Source organism: Lepidochelys kempii, chromosome 5 (genome assembly GCF_965140265.1).
Source record: "Lepidochelys kempii isolate rLepKem1 chromosome 5, rLepKem1.hap2, whole genome shotgun sequence".
NCBI classification, from domain to species: Eukaryota; Metazoa; Chordata; order Testudines; family Cheloniidae; genus Lepidochelys; species Lepidochelys kempii.
The window spans coordinates 30,750,234-30,773,432 of record NC_133260.1 but is presented as its reverse complement, the minus strand read 5'-3'; the positions used below and the strand labels follow the sequence as shown (position 1 = coordinate 30,773,432).

At 44.2% G+C, this 23,199-nt stretch overlaps 2 protein-coding genes across 6 annotated transcripts in view; one reads left to right on the top strand and one right to left on the bottom strand.

Moving 5' to 3' along the window:
• Window positions 1–15,050, bottom strand: part of NNT (nicotinamide nucleotide transhydrogenase) — a 92,894-nt gene extending 77,844 nt beyond the window's left edge. The window contains exons 1-2 of one of the 4 annotated variants that reach the window (XM_073343880.1): window positions 14,930–15,050; window positions 11,541–11,686 (exon numbers count right to left, since the gene is read on the bottom strand). In XM_073343880.1, the coding sequence (XP_073199981.1) occupies window positions 11,541–11,640 (100 nt within the window). In that variant the 5' untranslated portion in view covers window positions 11,641–11,686; window positions 14,930–15,050. Of the gene's footprint in view, window positions 1–11,540; window positions 11,687–11,939; window positions 13,572–13,596; window positions 14,173–14,929 lie in introns of those variants that run through there. The other 3 variants (XM_073343878.1, XM_073343879.1, XM_073343884.1) reach the window with 3 other exon arrangements.
• PAIP1 (poly(A) binding protein interacting protein 1) overlaps window positions 14,423–23,199 on the top strand; it is a 45,135-nt gene continuing 36,358 nt past the window's right edge. Inside the window, exons 1-3 of one of the 2 annotated variants that reach the window (XM_073343892.1) lie at window positions 14,423–14,795; window positions 16,657–16,826; window positions 20,790–20,978. In XM_073343892.1, the coding sequence (XP_073199993.1) occupies window positions 14,546–14,795; window positions 16,657–16,826; window positions 20,790–20,978 (609 nt within the window). In that variant the 5' untranslated portion in view covers window positions 14,423–14,545. Of the gene's footprint in view, window positions 14,796–16,324; window positions 16,418–16,656; window positions 16,827–20,789; window positions 20,979–23,199 lie in introns of those variants that run through there. The other variant, XM_073343893.1, reaches the window with a different exon arrangement.

Below are 23,199 nucleotides of genomic sequence, written 5' to 3'. Positions count from 1 at the left end.
TGTCAAGCCTGACCTTAAAAACCTCTAAGGAAGGAGATTCTACCACCTCCCTAGGTAACGCATTCCAGTGTTTCACCACCCTCTTAGTGAAAAAGTTTTTCCTAATATCCAATCTAAACCTCCCCCACTGCAACTTGAGACCATTACTCCTCGTTCTGTCATCTGCTACCATTGAGAACAGTCTAGAGCCATCCTCTTTGGAACCCCCTTTCAGGTAGTTGAAAGCAGCTATCAAATCCCCCCTCATTCTTCTCTTCTGCAGGCTAAACAATCCCAGCTCCCTCAGCCTCTCCTCATAACTCATGTGTTCCAGACCCCTAATCATTTTTGTTGCCCTTCGCTGGACTCTCTCCAATTTATCCACATCCTTCTTGAAGTGTGGGGCCCAAAACTGGACACAGTACTCCAGATGAGGCCTCACCAATGTCGAATAGAGGGGAACGATCACGTCCCTCGATCTGCTCGCTATGCCCCTACTTATACATCCCAAAATGCCATTGGCCTTCTTGGCAACAAGGGCACACTGCTGACTCATATCCAGCTTCTCGTCCACTGTCACCCCTAGGTCCTTTTCTGCAGAACTGCTGCCTAGCCATTCGGTCCCTAGTCTGTAGCTGTGCATTGGGTTCTTCCGTCCTAAGTGCAGGACCCTGCACTTATCCTTATTGAACCTCATCAGATTCCTTTTGGCCCAATCTTCCAATTGGTCTAGGTCCTTCTGTATCCTATCCCTCCCCTCCAGCGTATCTACCACTCCTCCCAGTTTAGTATCATCCGCAAATTTGCTGAGAGTGCAATCCACACCATCCTCCAGATCATTTATGAAGATATTGAATAAAACCGGCCCCAGGACCGACCCTTGGGGCACTCCACTTGATACCGGCTGCCAACTAGACATGGAGCCATTGATCACTACCCGTTGAGCCCGACAATTTAGCCAGCTTTCTACCCACCTTATAGTGCATTCATCCAGCCCATACTTCCTTAACTTGCTGACAAGAATACTATGGGAGACCGTGTCAAAAGCTTTGCTAAAGTCAAGAAACAATACATCCACTGCTTTCCCTTCATCCACAGAACCAGTAATCTCATCATAAAAGGCGATTAGATTAGTCAGGCATGACCTTCCCTTGGTGAATCCATGCTGGCTGTTCCTGATCACTTTCCTCTCATGCAAGTGCTTCAGGATTGATTCTTTGAGGACCTGCTCCATGATTTTTCCAGGGACTGAGGTGAGGCTGACTGGCCTGTAGTTCCCAGGATCTTCCTTCTTCCCTTTTTTAAAGATTGGCACTACATTAGCCTTTTTCCAGTCATCCGGGACTTCCCCGGTTCGCCACGAGTTTTCAAAGATAATGGCCAGTGGCTCTGCAATCACAGCCGCCAATTCCTTCAGCACTCTCGGATGCAACTCGTCCGGCCCCATGGACTTGTGCACGTCCAGCTTTTCTAAATAGTCCCTAACCGCCTCTATCTCCACAGAGGGCTGGCCATCTCTTCCGCATTTTGTGATGCCCAGCGCAGCAGTCTGGGAGCTGACCTTGTTAGTGAAAACAGAGGCAAAAAAAGCATTGAGTACATTAGCTTTTTCCACATCCTCTGTCACTAGGTTGCCTCCCTCATTCAGTAAGGGGCCCACACATTCCTTGGCTTTCTTCTTGTTGCCAACATACCTGAAGAAACCCTTCTTGTTACTCTTGACATCTCTGGCTAGCTGCAGCTCCAGGTGCGATTTGGCCCTCCTGATAACATTCCTACATGCCCGAGCAATATTTTTATACTCTTCCCTGGTCATATGTCCAACCTTCCACTTCTTGTAAGCTTCTTTTTTATGTTTAAGATCCGCTAGGATTTCACCATTAAGCCAAGTTGGTCGCCTGCCATATTTACTATTCTTTCGACTCATCGGGATGGTTTGTCCCTGTAACCTCAACAGGGATTCCTTGAAATACAGCCAGCTCTCCTGGACTCCTTTCCCCTTCAAGTTAGTCCCCCAGGGGATCCTGGCCATCCGTTCCCTGAGGGAGTCGAAGTCTGCTTTCCTGAAGTCCAGGGTCCGTATCCTGCTGCTTACCTTTGTTCCCTGCGTCAGGATCCTGAACTCAACCAACTCATGGTCACTGCCTCCCAGATTCCCATCCACTTTTGCTTCCCCCACTAATTCTACCCGGTTTGTGAGCAGCAGGTCAAGAAAAGCACCCCCCCTAGTTGGCTCCTCTAGCACTTGCGCCAGGAAATTGTCCCCTACGCTTTCCAAAAACTTCCTGGATTGTCTATGCACCGCTGTATTGCTCTCCCAGCAGATATCAGGAAAATTAAAGTCACCCATGAGAATCAGGGCATGCGATCTAGTAGCTTCCGTGAGCTGCCGGAAGAAAGCCTCATCCACCTCATCCCCCTGGTCCGGTGGTCGATAGCCGACTCCCACCACTACATCACTCTTGTTGCACACACTTCTAAACTTAATCCAGAGACACTCAGGTTTTTCTGCAGTTTCGTACCGGAGCTCTGAGCAGTCATACTGCTCCCTTACATACAGTGCTACTCCCCCACCTTTTCTGCCCTGCCTGTCCTTCCTGAACAGTTTATAACCATCCATGACAGTACTCCACTCATATGAGTTATCCCACCAAGTCTCTGTTATTCCGATCACGTCATAGTTCCTTGACATCACCAGGACCTCCAGTTCTCCCTGCTTGTTTCCAAGGCTTTGTGCATTTGTATATAAGCACTTGAGATAACCTGTTGATCGCCCCTCATTGCCAGTATGAGGCCGGAGCCCTCCCCTCACAGACATTCCTGCCTGTGCTTCCTCCCGGTATCCTGCTTTCCCACTTACCTCAGGGCTTTGGTCTCCTTCCCCCGGTGAACCTAGTTTAAAGCCCTCCTCACTAGGTTAGCCAGCCTGCTGGCAAAGATGCTCTTCCCTCTCTTCGTAAGATGGAGCCCGTCTCTACCCAGCACTCCTCCTTCATGGAACACCATCCCATGGTCAAAGAAACCAAAGCCTTCTCTCCGACACCATCTGCGTAGCCATTCGTTGACTTCCACGATTCGATGCTCCCTACCTAGGCCTTTTCCTTCCACGGGGAGGATGGACGAGAACACCACTTGCGCCTCCAACTCCTTTATTCTTCTTCCTAGAGCCACATAGTCCGCAGTGATCCGCTCAAGGTCATTCTTGGCAGTATCATTGGTGCCCACGTGGAGAAGCAGGAAGGGGTAGCGATCCGAGGGCTTGATGAGTCTCGGCAGTCTCTCCGTCACATCACGAATCTTAGCCCCTGGCAAGCAGCAGACTTCTCGGTTTTCCCGGTCAGGGCAAATTAATTAATGCATTCATAGCATTAATTTCAAATTTTAAAATGTTAAATATAAAGTGGATGTGAGTGAAGGTGAATGTGATTTGTAAGGAGATTTTTAATGAGGGAAGCCCTAACCCTAAATCAGAACAACTGGATCATGCTCAATAGTAGTACTCAGAAGTCTAGTAACAGTACTGAAAATAGCAACCTCAAAAGTTCAGACCCCCCCTCCCAAAAAAAAAAAAATCATGAGATTATTTTAAAAGGATTAAATCGTGTTTTGGCCTGTCTCATTTTTGAAACCCCTCCCTCCCACCTGTCTCTAAATTGTGTGTGACAATTACAGTGTTGCTAATTCTCACGTTTATAGCCTGTATGGTTATAGTGGGCACAGGCACCAAGTTTTCAAAGTGCCGGGGGGGTGCTTGACTGCCAGCTCTGCCCCGAGTCCACCTCTTCCCCCAAGGCCCCACCCATGCCCCACCTTTGTTCCACCCCCTTCCTACCCAGTTCCACCCCTTCCCTGAGCATGCTGTGCCCTTGCTCCTGCCTGTCATGAAACAGCTGATTGCAGCGGGTGGGAGGTGCTGATCTGCAGGGTCCGCCAGCGGGCGGGAGACATTAGGAGTGGTGGGGGGAGCTGCTGTTTTCTCCAGTGGGTTTTCCAGCCCCAGAGCACCCACAGAGTCAGCGCCTATGGTATTAGGTCCTGCTGTGAGAAATCTTGGTAGGGCCCCAACAAAGATTGGGGCCCATTGTGCTAGACCCTGTACAGACACAATAAGAAAAAGTCCCTGCCCTGAAAAACTTGCAATCTAGTGCAAAATGTAGCAGTGAGTTTATGATGTGAGAGCTGAAACTGGGATCCAACTCAGCTCAAGTAGGGTCTATCAAACATCCATTTGATGGGGATAATTTTTAATCCCTGCAATGATGGGCAGGATTCACATGGGTGACTGAGAGGCGAAAAGCTCTAAAGTCCATAAACAATGCCCTGAGTCATCTAATCCCCACATAACACCTGAGAGAATGAGGCTTCTGGCTGTGTACCCTAACGGGTCAAAAGCTAGAAGGCAAATAAAGAGAAACTTCAACTTTTAAAAAAACTCATGATTTTTAGGCCAATCTCATTGTTTTTGGGGGGACCAAGTTTTGACAGTTTTGGAGCTTACATAGGCAGAGTCTCACATGTTGCTCTCAGCAGCTATGTCTTCACTGCAAAAAGGGCTTTTTTATTTTTTTTTTTACAATGGGACAATGAGTGTGGATTAGCTATCCTGCTGTAAAATTTTTATGGAGACAAGATACTGTAGTTTTTTTACCATGAGGTCAACTACACAAGGTCAGCACTATACCCTGTCCTATAGCTGACCTTGTGTAGTTGACCTCATGATAAAAAACTACAGAGCCTTTTCTCCATTAGCATTTTACAACAGGATAGCTAACCTATTAGGAGCAAGAAGATGAGTAATGGGGCTAGAAGGGGTTGAGGGGCAAATGAGTTGAAAGTCTCTAGGTAAAGAGGAGGGGTGGGGGGCAAAGGGGTCATAGTAGTGGTCTACTAGAGACCACTGAATCAGAAGGAGGAGGTGGATGAGGTACAACAACTAACAGCAATATCTGAAACACAAAAGCTGGTAGTAATGGGGGCTTGTGATGGGGCAGCTGCCCCTCACTGGCAGAAAAGGGTTTAAAAACTCCCCTAAGGAGGTTGTGCCAGAGGCAGCCAATTTAAAAGGGGCTGAGAGGAGTACCCAATCTGGGCCAGGCAGGCTCGTATAAAAAGGGCTGCAGAGCAGAGTTCAGTCGCTGACTGGAGCTTGAGGGGAGAAAATTAGGCTCTTAGAAGAAGAAGCCCCCAGTGCCTGGGACACTTCAGTGCTACAAGCATGTACCGGGGGATCTAGAGAGCTCCTGGCAGGCTGCTAGGGCCTACAGGCTGAGGCCCTGAAGTAAGGACAGAAAAGGGTGCTGGAGCCACATAGAAAGTGGCCCCAGGACAAAGGACTGTAATTGCCACTGAGGTAGTGGCTGGATGGAGATTGCAAGTCCCCCAGAAGGGGAGAACACAGTGTGGCACAGCTGGATAGCAGTGTCACTGAAGAGGATGCCGCATTCCTGGAATTGGTGCGGGTCCTGGAGCGAAAGTGATAGCAGCGAGGCACCACCAGAGGAGGGTGCCCTGGTGAGCAAAGCTAATTCCCATGGCAGCCAGCAGGAGTCACCAGAGTGATGAGTCCCACCTCACCACCGGGCTGTTAACTGCCCAGACATCTGTTGGAAAAGTAATACAGCAAAACACAAAATCTCCAGTAAATTTTTGGAATATATTAGGAACAACTTCTTGTTTCAGAAGGTGAAAGAAATAATTAGGGGGACAGCTATTTCGGACTTGAGTCTGATCAGGGAGAAATTGGTTGTGAGTTTGAAAGTGGAAAGCAATTTGGATGAAAGAGATCGTGAAATGATAGATTTTATGATCCTAAAGAAAGGAACAAGTGAAAGCAGCAGAATAAGGACAATGGAATTCAAAAAAGCAGACATTAACAAACTCAGAAATAGTAAGAAAGGTCACATGGGAAGAAAATCTTCAGGGGAAAAATTCAGGAGATCAGGCAGTATCTCCAAGAGACAATATTCAAAGTGAAATAACTATCCCAATGTGACAGAAAGATAGGAAGAATTAAAAAAGCCAATATGGCTCCATCAGGAGCTCTTTAATGAAGTGAAAATCAAAAAGGAATCCTACAAATGGTGGAAACATGACAAATTGCTAAGGAGGAGTACAAAAGAATTGCGATTTGTCCGTACATATTTTTGCTAAGGGTAAGCCACAAAATGAATTACAGAAAGAAGACGTTCTATAAATATATTGGGAGCAAGAGGACAATGAAGGAAAACGTAGGTCCTTTATTTAGCAGGGAAAAGAGCTAATGCTCAATGACATCAAGAAAACGGAGGTATGTAAGGCCTATTTTGCTTCAGTCTTTGCTAAAAAGGTAAATTGCTATCAGATACTTAAGACAAGTAATGTTAAAGGGGAGAAGGAATGCAAGCCACAATAGGGAAAGAATAGGTTAAAAAACATTTAGATAAATTAGATGTACTCAAGTTAGAGGTCCTGATGAAATTCACCCTAGGGAGCTTAAGGAACCAGCTGAAACAATCTTAGAACCATTAGCCTAGGCGCCGACTCTGTGGGTGCTCCACTGGGTGCTCTGCACCCACCAGCAGCCAAGCTCCCCTCCCCGCCGCACCTCACCTCCACCTCCTCCCCTGAGCACACCGCGTTCCCGCTCCTGTTATGCCATGAAACAGCTACTTTGCAGGGGCAAGCGCTGGGAGGAGAACCAGGGACACGGTGCACTCAGGGGAAGAGGCGGGGCGGGGATTTCGGGAAGGGGTTGGAATAGGGGCAGGGAGGGGATGGTGTTGGGGTGGGACTTTGGGGAAACGATTGGAATGGGGGCGGGAGCAGAGTGGAGTCGAGCACCCACCGGCACCAGCAGAAGTTGGTCCCTATGACCATTAGCTATTATCTTTGAGAACTCATGGAGGACAGGTGAATTACCAGGGATCTTGAGAAGGGCAAATATAGTACTTATAGTTAAAAGGGGGCAAAAAAGGACCCAGGGGAAAAAAGAGGACTCAGGAAATTATAGACAATCATCCTAACTTGAATACCTCGAAAGACACTGGAACAAATTATTAAGCAATCAGTTTGTAAGTACCTAAAGGATAATAGGCTAACAAACAGCCAACATGGATTTGTCACAAAGAAATTATGCCAAGCCACTCTAATTTCCTTTTTGGACAGGATTACTGGCCTACAGGATGCGGTTAGGGGGAGGGAAGCTGTAGATGTGATACATCTTTAGTTTACTAAGACTTTTGACACAGCCCCACATGATATTCTTATAAGCAAACTAGGAAATATAGTCAATTTACTATAAGGTGGGTGTAGAACTGGTTGAAAGACAGTACTCAAAGTAGTTGTCCAAGGTTTGCTGTAAAACTGGAAAGATATATCTAGTGGGGTCTGGCAGAGGTCCTGGATCTTGTGCTAGTCAGTATTTTCATTAATGACGTGGATAATGGAGTGAAGAGTAGGCGTATACAAATTTGTGGATGACACCAAACTGGAAGGGGTCGGAAATACTTTGGAGTACAGGATTAAAATTCTAAACAACCACGACAAATAGGAGAATTGGTCTGAAATCAACAAGGTTAAATTCAATAAAGAGAAGTGCAACATACTACAGTTAGGAAGAAAAAAAATCAAATACCCATATAGAAAATGGGGAATAATTGGGTAGGCAGCAGTACTGCTGAAAAGGATCTGGGGGGTTACAGTGGATCAAAAATGGAATATGAACCAACAATGTGATGCAGTTTCTAAAAAGGCTAAAGTAATCCTCTGGTGTATTAACAACAGTGTTGCATGTAAAACATCAGAAGTAATTGTCCTGCTATACTTGGTACTGGGGAGGACTTAGCAGGAGTACTGATTCCAGTTCTGGGCACCACACTTTAATATGAATGTGGACAAATTGAAGAGAGTCCAGAGGAGAGCAATCAAAATGATAAAAGGTTTAGTAAACCTGACCTATGAGGAAAAGTTTTAAAAAAACTGGGCATGTTTAATTTTGAGAAATAAAGACTGGAGGGGGAGGAGGCATCTGACAACAGTCTTCAGATACATTAAGAGGACTTTTATAAAGAGGACTGTGATTACTTGTTCTTTATATCCACTGAAGCAAGGGAGATTTTGGTCAGAAATTAGGAAAAACTTTCTAACTATATGGATAGGTAAGTACTGGAACAGGCTTTCAAGGGAGGTTGTGGAATCCTTGTCATAAGAGTTTAAGAACAGGTTGGATAAACACCTGTCAAGAATGATCTAGGATTACTTGGTGCTGTCTCAGTGCAAGAGGCTGGATGAAATGACCTCTAAAGGTGCCTTCCAGCCCTACATTTCTATGCTTTTGTGAGTCTATGAAAATCTGTTTGTAGGCCAGGCCTAATACTAAAGTAATAGTTTCACCATGGGTTGGTTATACCAATATAACTATACTGGTTAAATTCACACCTTAGATAATATTGAAAAAACTTTTCCATGCAGATGAAGCCTTAGCAGCAGTTATAAACGTCTTATGTAGTGCAGCTACTAGAGGATGACACAGAGCCACACCTTTGGAGTGAGGCGTCTACAGCTAGGAGCTTCCTGGGATGTGCAGCTACAGTGCTGCCAACTCTTGCAGCATTTGTTCCTGGGGGCACATGATGATATGAGACTCTGAGTCTATTAAAAAAAGAACTATGTTTTTGGCCCTCAGAGTTGCAGAGAAAAGCTTAAAAATGTGACTGATACACACCCGAATGCCTCCAAAGCTGGGTGACAAGTAAAATAAGTCCACATTCTTGATGAGTTTTTTAAATCTCAGATGTGTCTGGGAGCCTGGCTGATGATTTTTGAACATGTGGGGTGAATCACACTGCACTAGCCAGGCAAAGTTTATTTCTTCCAGGGTAGCAGAGCCCATTTTATGCAGGGATGGCCCTAGACCAAATGGTACCCCAGGCGGGGAGCGTCTTTGATGCCCACCTCTCCCTTCCACTTCATTAGTTAAAATTTTCAATGACTGATGCACAATTTGTGTGCATAATTTATCCTTGTCATATAAGACAATAAATTTGCATGTTGGTAGCTGTAAATTTCTATTTATTCATGCCATACATAAGCAAATAAATCATTTTCTCTAAGCTTATAGAAACTTTTTAATTTTAAAAATAACTGAAGTGTACTAACATCTAGAAATTAAACTGTGCACCAATATTGGGTAGATCAGTATTACATAGTGTTAGCATAGGTGACAGCCTTAGAATGTTAACCCTAGTTGTTTAGTTCAAATAGTTGCTTTTCTCACCTTTGCCCTCATGAACTGAAGCACGGTGTCAGAGATCCAAAGACTGGCCAATGGCATTTTCAAGTGATGTCAGTCTCTTATCAGCCATCATCAAACCAAGATATGTTTTGCATGAGCAGAATCTTTAAAGCTATCCACACATTAGAAAAAGTGTCCTTCAGCTCTGCATCATGAATGAATTGGAGAACTTGGAGTGAAGAGTGCTTCCCATATTGCAAAACATGATGGATGTTGTCCAATTCAATATAAAGATCTTTTTCATCAATTTCTGAACATCCCCCAGGTGTCAGCATCCGGTGAAGGTCTGTACAATAGATCAAGAATGTTTTCTTATTCACCGGCATCCTACTAAGCTCATTAAAAATAACCCAGCTGTTTTTGTGGTGCTTCATTTCTCTGAACTTTTCTTGGATTGGATGGACACTCAAGCAGCGTCAATGAGCAAGCAAAAAACCTCCCTCTCGAATTTTTTTTCCAAGCTTCCCATCACCTTAGCTCTGCCCTTATAACCAAACTGTCTCTTCTTCCAAGGAATACGAGTATCCTTGAAGACAGGCTCAACTCCTAAGTTTTCCACCATTTCTTTGGCAGCAGTGATGGCATCTTCAAATCTGTCTCTGTAGGCCACTACAAAATCAAGGCAGCTTCTCATCAAAGTAGTAGTAGTCACAATGTCCATCGACTGAGTTTGTAATGCCTTGCTTGCAATGTTTACTTGTAACAGGATATTGTGCCAAACCACAACTGAGACCAGAAATTTGAAGTCAATGATCTGGTTTGCCAGGCTTTATGCCTCATGTCGGATTCCAGCTTCAGCTTTAGTGCCAGGTTCATCAGGGCATTGTAAACCTCAGTCACTTGGTACCTCATTGGGCTTATGCTGTCAATGCAGCTCACCCAGCAAGTGTCATTTAGTGGCTTCACGGTCAGATTTGTAACATTGTCCGTGAGGATCTTCCACATGATAGTTGATGCTGAAAACAGGACATTTATCCTTTGCAGTATTCCAAAGAGAGACTGAATCTAAAGAAGATGACTCTGCATCTGACACAACCAGGTTGAGGGAATGGCAGCCACAAGGCATGAAGAAAGCTCTTGGATTCAGTGCAAGGATTGTTGCCTGGAAGCCACTGTTTCTTTCCTTCATGTTTGCACCATTGTCATAGCCTTGGCTGCAGCAGTCCTGAAGCTTTATTTTGTTCTCATTCAAAATGTTCAGAAACATTTGTGTTAGGCCTTTTCCAGTAGAGTCGTCCATAGACCGGAAACCGATAAAGTTTTCCTTTACTTGGATACGGCCATCCTCGTCGTCAACAAATCGTACTGTAAATGACATCTTTTCATTGTGACCAATATCGGGAGTGTAGTCTGTTATTACAGCATAGTTATTAGCTTTGCTGAGCCGCATCAATATGTTATCAAGCACCTTCCTCCTTCCCATAGGGACCAATCAATTTGTTTTGAATTGTTTTGCTGCAGTAATGGTTCATAGCTTCTTTATGAACTACTCAATGTGTGTGCTCATGCATAACATCGTATTTCCAAGGAGCTCTACCAAACCAAGGAAATTACCATTATGTTCTGTGAATAACTTATCTGACAAGCCCAGGAAAGCCATGTTATTCTTTGCAAGAGTGTAATTGAGATCAGACATCAAGCACATTCCTCCAGTGTTGGTTCTCTACATTAATAGTGTGCTAGTTTTCTGCATCTATGCATTTAGTCAGCTTGAGCCTGGACTCTGCCTCCAACCATTTGGAGTAGACTGGGGTTCCCAAACTTTGTTCGCAGCTTGTTCAGGGTAAGCCCCTGGCAGGCCGCGAAATGCTTTGTTTACCTGAGCGTCCGCAGGTAGGGCTGCTCGCAGCTCCCAGTGGTCGTGGTTCGCTGTTCCCATCCAATGGGAGCTGCAGGAAGTGGTGGCCTGGCCCGTACCATTTCCCGGAGCTCCCATTGGCTGGGAATGGCAACCCGTGGCCACTGGGAACTGTGAGCAGCCATACCTACGGATGCTCAGGTAAACTGTCATGCCAATGGTCTAACAGGAAACTAAGTGTTGTCCACTGTAATAACTAAGTTATCACAGTCAACAAGGAGGGGATTATAAGGTTTGTTTTTGGCTTTTGCCATTTTGTTTGCCCTTCATGTTTGACACCCTTCTTGTTCGTCAGTTGCCACCCTTTTTTAGTAAGAGTGGGAAATAGCCTGCCTAGTAACAGGAGAGCATAAAAGGCCGGCATGCTTCACAGGGCATCCCAGAGGCAGCCCAGTGTCTGCAGAATAACATCAAAAAAGAAGATCAACATACCTGTTTGAGAGTTCCTGATCTGGTATCGTTGTTCCTGATCCTCATCATCCAGTCTGTGGTGTTCCTGGTTGTGGTCCTCTTCCGTTCCTGTTCCAGTCATGGTCCTGATCCTGTTGTGCCATCCTTGTTCCCCTCTTGGTATCCCTCTGAAATAGTGATGTACGGTTTTACCTGTTTATCTTGTTAACCCATTTCTAGTGTAGGGTCCTGGCTTCATGTCAAATTTGTGTGTTAACTACAGTAAAAACTTTGTAATCCAACATGTTGGAGGAACAGGGGGTGCCGGTTAGTCAAAAATTCCAGTTAACTAAGAGTTATACTTACCAATAGAATATCAATTTCTAAAGAATTAGAATACAATAAAAAGAATAAAGTATAAAATGGTATACAGGTACTCACCAATCCAGTAGTAGTACTTCACTGGAGAGTGGTTGGTTTTCTGAAGCACTTAGTTGTACACAGGTAAAGTTTTCAATACAGTAAGTTCTTATGACACTACATATCACTATGGGCAGCGCATGGCATACACCCAGATTATTAAAAATACACAAACTATACTGAACATAGTTTAATCTTTCATGATTCAGAAGGCACTTCAGGATCTTCTAGTGCCTCAGGGTCATCATTCTCAACATCAATTCTTATTATTGTAGAAGGTTTAGGAGATTGGGCTGAATCTGTAATGACCTTATGACTCACCCTGGAAGCTGCTTTTTTGAATAAATCCCTGATAGCTTGCTTACTTGTCTTCTACCTCTTTTGCATAAAAGTAAAGTGCAGAATGTACAATAGCATAACCTCCTGAGCAGTATACTAGTCCTGGTTATTAGACTGAAGATTTGTATTGGGAGATATCAGAAATGCCAGTTAATAGAGCTTTCCAGTTGATAAAGTGCCAGATAAAACAGCTTTTACTGTACTCAGTTATTTTAATAAATCTTATTGTTTGCACCCCATTAATTGCCTAGTGCTCTTCCTTTGGTTGGCAGATCTGGGGGTGAAGGGGTGGGGAATGGAGGGGGATTGCTACTGGTGATCAGATACAGATCAAGGGGGCTTGGGGCTCCTCTGGCCATGGTGGGGAGGCTCAGCGCTCTGGCAGGCGGGACCTTGGGTGGAAGGGGTGGGGCCGTTGGGTTAGCCTCCCCAAAGGCAGGGGGTTCACCCGGCACTCATGGTTGTTCTGTTTCAGATCTTTTCCCATCAAATTTACCCTTTGCTGTAAACTAGATTTTACTTGAGCTTTTCACTTCCTGTACTGAACTCCTGAAGGCTTCTTTGGAGACATCTTTTATTTTCTACAAGGGAAAACAGAAACTAGTAGGCCTGGTTTACACTACACAGTTAAATCACGTAAGGCAGCGTATGTTCACTTAATTATGTCAGTGTCTACACTACAGCCTTGTCCCGCTGATGTAAGTGCCCTACTACACCGACATAATAATTCTACCTCCCCAAGAGGTGTACGGCTTATGTTGGTGTAGTTAGGGCAATGCGGTGTCTACATAGACAGTTACTTACGTTGGCTGTTAGCCAACAAAAGCTGGGCAGATAGAGCCCAGCTACCCCCTGCTCCTCATGAGAGTTGGAAGAATGGACCCTGCTCCCAGCTGGGAGCCAGGGCAAGAAGCTTAGACCCCACTCCCAGCGGAGAACTGGGAGGTGAGAAGCTCCAGGTGGCTTCCCCTATTCCCAGCAGGGAGCTGAGGGGGACGGGGCACAGTAGCCAGGCTTCCAGCAGGGAGTTGCTAGTGGAGCTGAGAGATCTTTGGCTCTCGGCTTCTCACACTGCCCCTTAGGTTGGTGGAAGTGCTCCTGGGGGGGAAGTGCACCACCAACACAAAGAAGGTAGTGTGGACATGCACAACTGCAGTAATTATAGGCCACAGCAGGCACCTGCCCGTTCTCCCCAGGGCGCTATAAGTTTACTTACCCTTAGGGAGAGCAAATGTCTATGTTCTGCAATCTTACAAAGTCATCAAACATATGTTAAGCATGGCAAAAGAAGTAACAGTATTTCTTTTATATTGTTGCATAGATAGGGTTCAATAGATACCTCTGGCATCTCATTAAAGATGTCCTTTATTAGTCACTACTTCCACTCTTCAAGTCTTAAAACACCAGTACAATTACCCAATAAAACAAGGTTCACGATATCATAGCTAGGCTCTCGCATCACTTCATTCTTCTCTCTCACTGACTGACTGGTCAGGAGGGGGATGGCTGACAACATCAAGGAAAATGTAATTTTATGTAATTAGATGTAAGGAGTCTAATAGGGGCGGGGTTGGGTGGGGGGACAACTTTGGGGAAGGGGTTGGAATGGGGGTGGGGCAGGGCTGGAGTCCGGGCAGGGCCCAAGGGGGTGGGGGGGGGTCTAGCACACACCGGCGCCAGCAGAAGTTGGCGCCTATGATCTGAAACATTTTACCTCAGTCTATTTTCCCTTTTGTCACTAACAACAAAAACAGCACCCGAAGCCCGGCACCCCCAAGCTCTGCACCACAGGCGGTCGCGTGCATGGCATGCCCCTAAATCCAGCCCTGTTCTTATGAATGGGTTCAGCTGGCAGGGAGCTGGCCCTTCCTTGAAGCTGCCCCCTGCTCCCCAGGAGAGTTGGGTCATGGCTGGACCCCACTCCCACGCCACCACCCTGCCCCAACCCATTCCCCGTGCCGTGAGGTGGGGAGAATTCTGAGCTATTTAATGCCCGTTAGACGCTCCTCCTAGGGACACCGGGTCGGGGCTCGCTTCCCCCTGCCCCGCCCGCCCTAGCCGCGCACCCCGACCGTCGGCGGGGTCCGGGTTACTATGGTGACGGAGCGGTGGGAGGCCTCCCGGCCGCTCGGGGGCGCTGTGAGCCGCCGCCCAGTGTGGGATGAAACTGAAAGTGAAGGGCTCAGGGCTGCCGAAGCCGCCGTGAGGGAGGGAAGCGGCCCGCGGGAGCTGCCTCGGGCCCGGCCCCTCGCTCCCTCCCCTCAGCGCTTGAGCGACCCGGCTCGAGCATGTCGGATTGCTTCGACCGGGCTCCTGGTGCCGGCCGAGGCCAGGGCCAGGGCCGGGGCCGGGGCCGAGGTGGCGGCGCCCTGCTGAGCGGATCCGGCGCCGCGGAGAGCGGGAGCAGCGGGGCCCGTCTCGCAGGCAGCGGCTTCCACAGCTCGGGGGCCGCCGAAACGCAGCACAAGCCGGGCTTCCTGCAGCAGCAGGAGCCGCTTCGGCCGCCTAAGACAGCGCCGCCGGGCACCGGAAACGCAGGTACTGCCCGCCACCGGGCAACGGAGCCCCGGGGAAACCCTTCCTCCTCCTCAGTTACCGGGCACCGGGACTCCCCTCCCCCAGCTCTGGGGCGCCGCAGCCCCGGGGAAACCCCAGGGAACCCGCTCCCGTACCGGTCACCGGAGCCCGCTCCTTCTCCTGCTCGCTGGGACGCCGTCCTGCCCGCCGCGCGCCCTGCTCTTCGAGGGGCACCATAGCAGAGGCCCCGAGACCCACGTCTCGTCCCAGTGGCGAGCTGCCCTGCGCCCCTCGCCCAGGGGCCCTGACCGAGCGGCGACCTAACAGCCCATGATACAGCCGAGTGCCCCCCCACCCCCAACAGAACAGAGCCAGGTCCCCCCAGGGCGCTGTAACCATCTCGCTGGCGCCTGTACCCAGGTTGTTAGATGTGATGTTGCATTATATTATCGCCACAGGCTTCCCCTGACCATCCTCGTCTGTGTTTTCTATCCATCCACACGTCTCTTTTATTTGGCAGCAGATTGTGAGGTCTGTAGCTCAACCTTTCATAAATGGTTCCCTCCTCAGCTCTCTTCTAAAGCAAATTTTTTTCTGTAAAAATAGTTTACTGAAGCAGATAACAAAGAAACAATACTAGGTATCAAATTTTTTACTTCCATAGCTCAGCTAGCTAAAGATAACAAAGATATAAAAATACATGTGAAAACGCAGATAACTTTTTAAAACAAGAAATATCGCTTGATCTGTTCAGGCAATGACTTACAACAGGGTGAATGGGAGGGGGTGTCTGTTAAAATATAAATTCAGCAATTTTCATAGTATTTGTCAATAAATGACAGTCTTAGAAGAAAAGGAGTACTTGTGGCACCTTAGAGACTAACCAATTTATTTGAGCATAAGCTTTCGTGAGCTACAGCTCACTTCACTTTTTTTTTTTCTTTTTGCGAATACAGACTAACACGGCTGTTACTCTGAAACCAGTCTTAGAAGAATTACTTTAAAAAAAGTTGAGAAATCCAAAAGATTAGCCAAATGTTTCTTCAGACATCTGTAATTTAGAAATGATGATTTTTGTAGTTTCAGATTTTTTGTATAATTGTCTTAAAGGGGACCTGCAAAAAAAGAAAAGAGGTTTTCGCTTCTTTCCAAAGTATAAAAAAGGCCTAAAATGTGTTTTGTTAAAAACAAAGTGGTTTTTTTGTGTTGTTTTGTTTTTGTTTTTAAGGTTAGAAATTCAGATCCTGTCTACTCTGGAAATTTTTGTGGTGATTAGAGAACTATTTAAGGCTTGGATCCTGCAAACACTTATGTATATGCTTTACTACCATGACTAGGCCTATTGCAGTAAATAAGCCTACTTAAGGTAGTAAACTTAAGCCAGTGCATAAGTGTTTTTATCAAAGCCTACATTATGACATCATAAGAAACTGAAAATTGAGCAACTGAAAAGAGAAGAGATTTTTAGTCAAATTGTATAGAAGTGTCTTGTTAAAACATTTGGGAGAAAATAATGTTTGCTAAAGATTCAGAGCCTTCTCCTGTTTTAGTTAAGGTACAAGAAATCACAAAAATCTGAGATCCTTACAAGTTTTCTAGCAAAACCAGTGAAGACCAGACTTGACATTTCTTAGAAATACCAGGTAAACAAAAAATCTCTTAAAACTAAAAACCTTTTAGGCCTTAAGAGCACAATACAAATTTTAAAAAGTTCTCTGCAGGTTACTTTATGTGTAACTCCTGAAGTCATCTTGTTTTCTCTTCCATCCCCCAAGAATATGAATTCCATTGTATGTTTTTTCCTTGTGTGAAATTACAGAACTTTGATAAATTCTAGGATTGAGGTGTTAACGTATAATGATGGCTTTTAAAATCTTTACAGAACATATGCCACAGACAAAAGTCCCCCCTGTATCACAAGATAAAATTGCAGCTCACGATTGTGGATCAGCAATGGCTAAACCTCAGTTGGTTGTGGCACCAGTGGCAACGTCAAAATTGTCAGTGAATGCACCTGAGTTTTATCCGTCGGGATATAATCCTAGTTTTACAGTAAGTGTTTAATATTCTGTCTTTGGTATCTAACTGGGTTCAAACTGTTTATTTTTTCTCATAATTTTTTGGTGTGAGATGTTACAGGTTTGAAAGCACTAGATTACCCCCACCAACTTCAGCCATGCCGGAGGTCCACTTCCTGCGGCAGTAAATTGGAATGTTAGGTGATCTGAATGAATATTACAGAATACACAAAAGTCTTTGTTGTGGGTTGATTTTCTGTCCCAGATAACTGCATTCCTTCTTGATTACACTACAAATTGATTTGACCAATATCCCAGCAGGCAGTCTCTTCCTGAGACTGCAATGCTTCTTCATGACCAGCTTATAAGTATAATGCAAGGTGAACCTCTCTGACCATCTACGCTATTGTCTTGAGTGTTACCTCTGTAATAATTCCAGTCCTGGGGAGGCATGTGAGAATTCTTGGAGTCTTTCTTTCCATTTATTCCATGATAATCACTCAGATCATTTAGCATTCCAATGGCATTGTCTGAACAACCAACCCTCAAACTTCAATGCTGTTATTTTGTAAATGGTGGGACAATTATTTTTATATTATACTGAGAAACTATGTTTTGAGAAACATAGGTGGAGAAATAAAAACTGGATTTTAAATATGATCCTTTAACATCACTTGTAACATATAAATGCTGATGTGTTTAACTGGCTAACAGGGTAAAAACTTTTTGTACATGGATGAAACTAAATTTATGTGACATCTGTGGTTGGTAGCTTCCAATTTCTAATCATATTCCAATTTTAACACGAGCTATATTAAAATATGGGGAAAGAGAACTGATTGTAATGGGTATAGGGTCCGTCACCTCTAAATCGGAAGCTTGTATTTGGAGCAACTATTGCTGTCAGACGTTCCATCGCCTAATAACCAGTAAGCTGAATACAAGGGGTAGCAAGTAGTATGGTTTGTCAGTTTCTGAAGACAAAGGAGTAGGGATGGAGATTGAGCTAAACCTTCCCTGAAAAAAGTGGTCCCTCCAGAGCATGGTGAAGGCACATAAATGTTGCCTTCTTTGTTCCAATTTGTCATGTCCTACATATTGATTAATGTTAATGGTTTTTTGATATGATGCTCCTGTTTAAAATGCTGGTACCCATTTTGCATGACATAAGGACCAGGACAGAAGTATAAATGGAAGCAAGAATACTTTGCTTTCTAAAGATATATTAATTTGAAATACGTAAATCAAAAGGTGCAGTACTTCAAAGCAGACTGCATAATTGGTGTAGGATAGAAAACTGTGTATCTCCTGTTTAATATATGTGAGTGTTTCTCATATGAGAATTAATTTTAAGATGTTTAATGATTTGATCAGATGACACTTACAACCAAAGGATTGTTGATTTCAGTTCATTAAAGATTCCCTTATACTTTTTTGCAAAAGTAAGCAGTTGAACTCTTATTCAGATCAAATTCAAATTGCATAATTACTTTGTGCCTAAAAGTCTCCCAGTGCTTTCACTTACAGTATTAGCTTCATAGTCTTATCTGCAGCATAGTGTTGCTGTGCACTGTTAAATAGCTGCTGTAGTTCAGAGATAACTGAAGTGATTCTTGTATCGCTTATATTTAAATTTATAAAGCCATTTGGAGTCCTTCAGGATAAGATGCTATGTGAATGTAAGAAGCTGCTGATGGCAAATCTATTTCAGTGTGCTAAGTTCCAGAGTTAATTTTTGGACTGTGTTCTTTTTGTTAGTACTTCTGTATTATCTTCCTCTTTTTTAAAAAAAAAAAAAAAAAGGTCATGGGTTTTACAGAGGGACAATCAGAAACAGCCTTTTTCTGGGTGCAGGGGGGCTCTGGGTGCAGGAGGGTGTGAGGCTCGGTGGAGTTGGGAGGTTTTGGGGAGCTTGGTGGGTGGGGTGTTTCTGTATGGGGAGTCCAGATGAACAGATTTGTGAGTGTTCAGAGCTTCCTGCAGCCGGGGGGAGGTTTCTGGGGGCGGGTCTGACCCAGCCCCAGCTGCTCTTTGCAGGGGAAGAGCAAGTTCTGTCCTTCCCCAACCCAGCTCTACCCACACAGGCTAGGAGCCACCAGCCAGGGCGTCCTCAGCCCCGCTCCCCGCCCCCAGTGGTGATTTATCTCTCCGCTGCCTACTCCAGGAACCCAAAAGCAGGAACCCACACTGCTGGGGTAGGGCACATGACCACTCTTGCATTTTCCCTTTGCTTCCCCATCAGAAAGTCATTTTTCTGCGGGGAAGCAAAGAAATATAGTTCAGTGGTTTGAGCATTGGCCTGCGAAACCCAGGGTTTTGAGTTCAATCCTTGAGGGGGCCATTTAGGGATCTGGGGCAAAAATTGGGGATTGGTCCTGCTTTGAGCAGGGGGTTGGATTAGATGATCTCCTGAGGTCCCTTCCAACCCTATGATTCTATGAAATATGTGGGGGACAGTGTTCACTATATCTGAGGGAACAAAAGCATTTTTCTCTCCCCTCCCAACCCTTATCTCTCTCTCTCTTCCCCCCCCCCCCCCCCCCCCCGCTTACTAAGGGTGGGACAGACTTGCAGCCAAGGATTTGACACACAGCTTTTCATCTGTTTCTCTATCTCTCTCTAAAACAAACAATTGGTCCTTCTGTGTATCAGGTGCCACCATGCTGGTCCTATATTGGTAGTAGTAATACGTATAATGCATTTTTCCCTCCCATTTGGTACCCAGTGTCCTCAGACATAATTCCCTCAAAACTATAGTACACTAGAGCTGTATATGATGGATGTGGTACAGAAGTTATCCTTTAAACTACAGAGGGGGCGTATTAATGCAGGGACACGTCTAAGCTAACTGAAGCTTGAGGCCACCCTCAAAAAATGAATTCAGTTTTATCCTCCTACTTCTCCAAGATGAATTGTTACCTTCCTCCCATCTCCAAGTCCTTCATCTTTATGCCAAATGAGGGTGTCCAGTACATCCCAATAGCTGCTGCTTCTGATTGTCAGCTGTTGCTTTTACTTGTTGGTGTGTCTGCACTCCCCTCTGACTGTGGAAGCAGATTTCAAGGATGCTGTTTGAATCTACACCTGTTCTTCTGTACCTGCCTAATGTGAATAGTGGTTGCTATGCAGTAACTCAGCAGTTATGGGAAAGAAGAATTTTACTTTATTTTAGAATACTTAATTTTTTTTCACATAATCACATGATAGTTTACTGGATTATTAAAGACTGCGATACTTCTTAATGTAGAAATACAATACCTAGCAAGCAGTGTAAGGATTTGTTAATTAAGCATTACATATAATAATAATTTGTGTAAAATCATTGTCAAGTTTAGTGTTGCTCAGATATTATTTAAAATTGACAATTGTGTTTCAATAATTTTTTGTTAACTCACTATAGAAGGGATTTGTCATCTTATATGGTATGAAGGAGTCTTTACAAAGTCACAGTTCCCCAAAGTACTCTTGAATCAGTTTGGTCCCTTCAGTAGGGTCTATAACTTATCAACTATTTGTCAACTTAATTTAGATAATGTATAGTCCTGTAAAATTGAACCAGATAAATATTTCTATTTAATTTTAAAACAAGTTAAGGGGAAAACATAAAATGTTTTTGGGAGACTGTTAAAAAATGTTGTTTGTGGGACTCATTGCTATAGGAAGTCATTGAGGCCAAGAGCTTAGCAAGATTCAGAAAAGGCTTGGAAATTTATATGGATAATAAGAATATTCAGCCTTATAATACTTAATACTAACAATTTTTGGAGGGGATATTAACCTTCATGCTTCCTGGTTTAAACCAATGTCTAACTATTAGAGATTAGGATGAGATTTAATGTGCGAGGAGAATCATCCCACAGGTGCCCACGGCAGGGTTCTTACACTTTCCTTGGAAATATCTGGTGCTGGCCACTGCTAGAGAGGATACTAGCACGTATTATTTTAGATTGCTTTTTAAGTAGCCTCTAACCATAGGTGTATTACTTCATTGCTCTAGGATTCCTCTTTTGAAGATGGAGGTGATGGCTATCCAACTCTGACAGAATACGTACAGGATTTCTTAAATCACCTCACTGAGCAACCAGGCTGTTTTGAAACTGAAATAGAGCATTTTGCAGAGACACTGAATGGTTGGGTCACTACAGATGAAGCATTACAAGAGCTTGTTGAACTCATCTATCGACAGGTAGCCTGTGTATTGTTCTGTTTATAGCATTGTTCTGTTGTAGGGTTTTGCTACAGAGCATGAATTTATTAAGTTGTGTAAGATACATATCACCAGGAATCCTAGTTTTCTCAGATAAAAAAACATAATCAGTGTTTCTCCAAAATTAAAATGAAATCGGACAGCGGGAGCCCCACTGCCCAGGGCTGACAGTATCAATTTCCCATATTCTTGTGCACGCGCTGGTGGTACCGGGTTCTGCTGTGTATGTTTTTATTTTTTTTAAATGCAACAACTAAAGAGTCTCTTTAAAACGCAAATTCTGTTTGTTTAATCTGTAGCAAATGGATTTCTAGGATTGCTGCATGTCACCGTATATCAACTAGCATTTCTGTGTACATGTAATATTTTTATAGTATATTCCCATTCATACGTGAGATTGATGTTTCTGGCAAAGCTTTTTCCCTGTAAATTGAAAATAGTGACTGGAAGTGGGTTACTCTTTCATAGCTGCAAGTGGGAGGATAAATATCACTTGTTTGTTTTTGTACTGCCATTTCCAGCTGTATTCATTTCTCTGTTGCTCTCTGATAATGTCTTGCAACTTAGGCATAGACTTTTTCTACACTGCAAAAAAAAAATAAATTAAAAAAAAGCACAACAGAGAGTCTGAGAGCCTGGGTCAATGGAGGTTGCAAGGTTCCTGCTACAGGGCTAAAAATAGCAGTGTACAGGCTGGGGCTGGAGTCCGGGTTCTGAAACCTGCAAAAGGGGTGGGTCTCCAGGTTCTGGCCTGAGCCCAAATGTCTTCACTGTTGTTTTTAGTCTCATAGTGCAAGCTCAATGACCCGGGATCTGAGACTCATTGCTGCGGGTCTTCCTTTCCTTCCTTCCTCCTCTCCCCCCCCCCCCCCCCCCATGTACATATATCTTTAGTTTGAGATTCACTGATATGTGGGACTGAAAAAGATACTTGTAGTCCTCCTTCTGAGGCTCACTTTTAGTTTCTTGGCGTTTGAGGGCTGCCAGGGGCATATGTTGGAGTTCATATAATAGAGATTAATGAAAGATGACATCAGGTTCCTTTGAATCCTCCTTTCATCACAATCAATGAGCAAGTTAACACTTCCCAGAGCTATTGTTGCATATTCTCTGTGAACTCAGACAGACGTTGCTTCATCAGTTAAAACTGAGTCAATTTTTGAAGGTTTTCCTCTTAATAACAGTTAGAGATTTACTTTTTAAAAAACAAAAGCTGAGACTGGAAAACAATTGAGGGATCTGCCTATATCCCTTTGTGTGCCTGACACTGGGAAATGCTTCTCTACTGGCTGAAGGTTCTATGCTTCCATTGGAATGTATCTATTTTGGAAGATCATGATTGAAGAAAGAGCTAATCTCTGAGGTAGGTAGGTCCAGTTCCATGGATGGCCATGAATATGAGGATGAAGATCTTGAATTGAACTATGTACTAATTGGGGAGGCATTGGAAAGAGCTGTGTTGCTAAGCTAATCATAGAACTGGAAGGGACCTCGAGAGGTCCTCTAGTCCAGTCCCCTGCACTCAAGGCAGGACTAAGTATTATCTAGACCATCCCTGACAGATGTTTGTCCAACTTGCTCTTAAAAATCCCTAATGATGGAGATTCCACAACCTCTCTAGGTAACTTATTCTAATGCTTAACCACCCTGACCGTTGGTTAGGAAGTTTTTCCTAATGTCCAACCTAAACCACCCTTGCTGCAATTTAAGCCCATTGCTTCTTGTCCTATCCTCAGAGGTTTAGAAAAATTTTTCTGTGCTAATGAGCTAATATCAATTGTTCTTTCAGGGCTTTTGGCTTAATTTCATGCAACATTTGTAATTGCTACTTGTTACAGAAAGTGAAAAATAACAAATGTTGATTGAAACAAAAATTGTATCCAGATTTAAAATAGAATTTGAGAACGATCTTAAAATATTTCAGGACGGTGTAAGTTTATAAAGTGGTTTTGGTATCTGATGTGTGAGATAATTTGAAGAATATTGAGCTGAATGAATGGTTGATCAGTCATATGGGAGACTAGCCTGTATAAAATTTCTCATATTTTTCCAAAAAGACTGATTCCAATTAAGCAAACAGTTCATCCAACCTTCCTTTATCAGTGCTTCATTTGGCAGCATCACTATTATTTCTCCAATTTTAATTCTCTATGGAGCACCATGAATAGAGAACTAGTGTATGAAACTCAAATTTATTGTG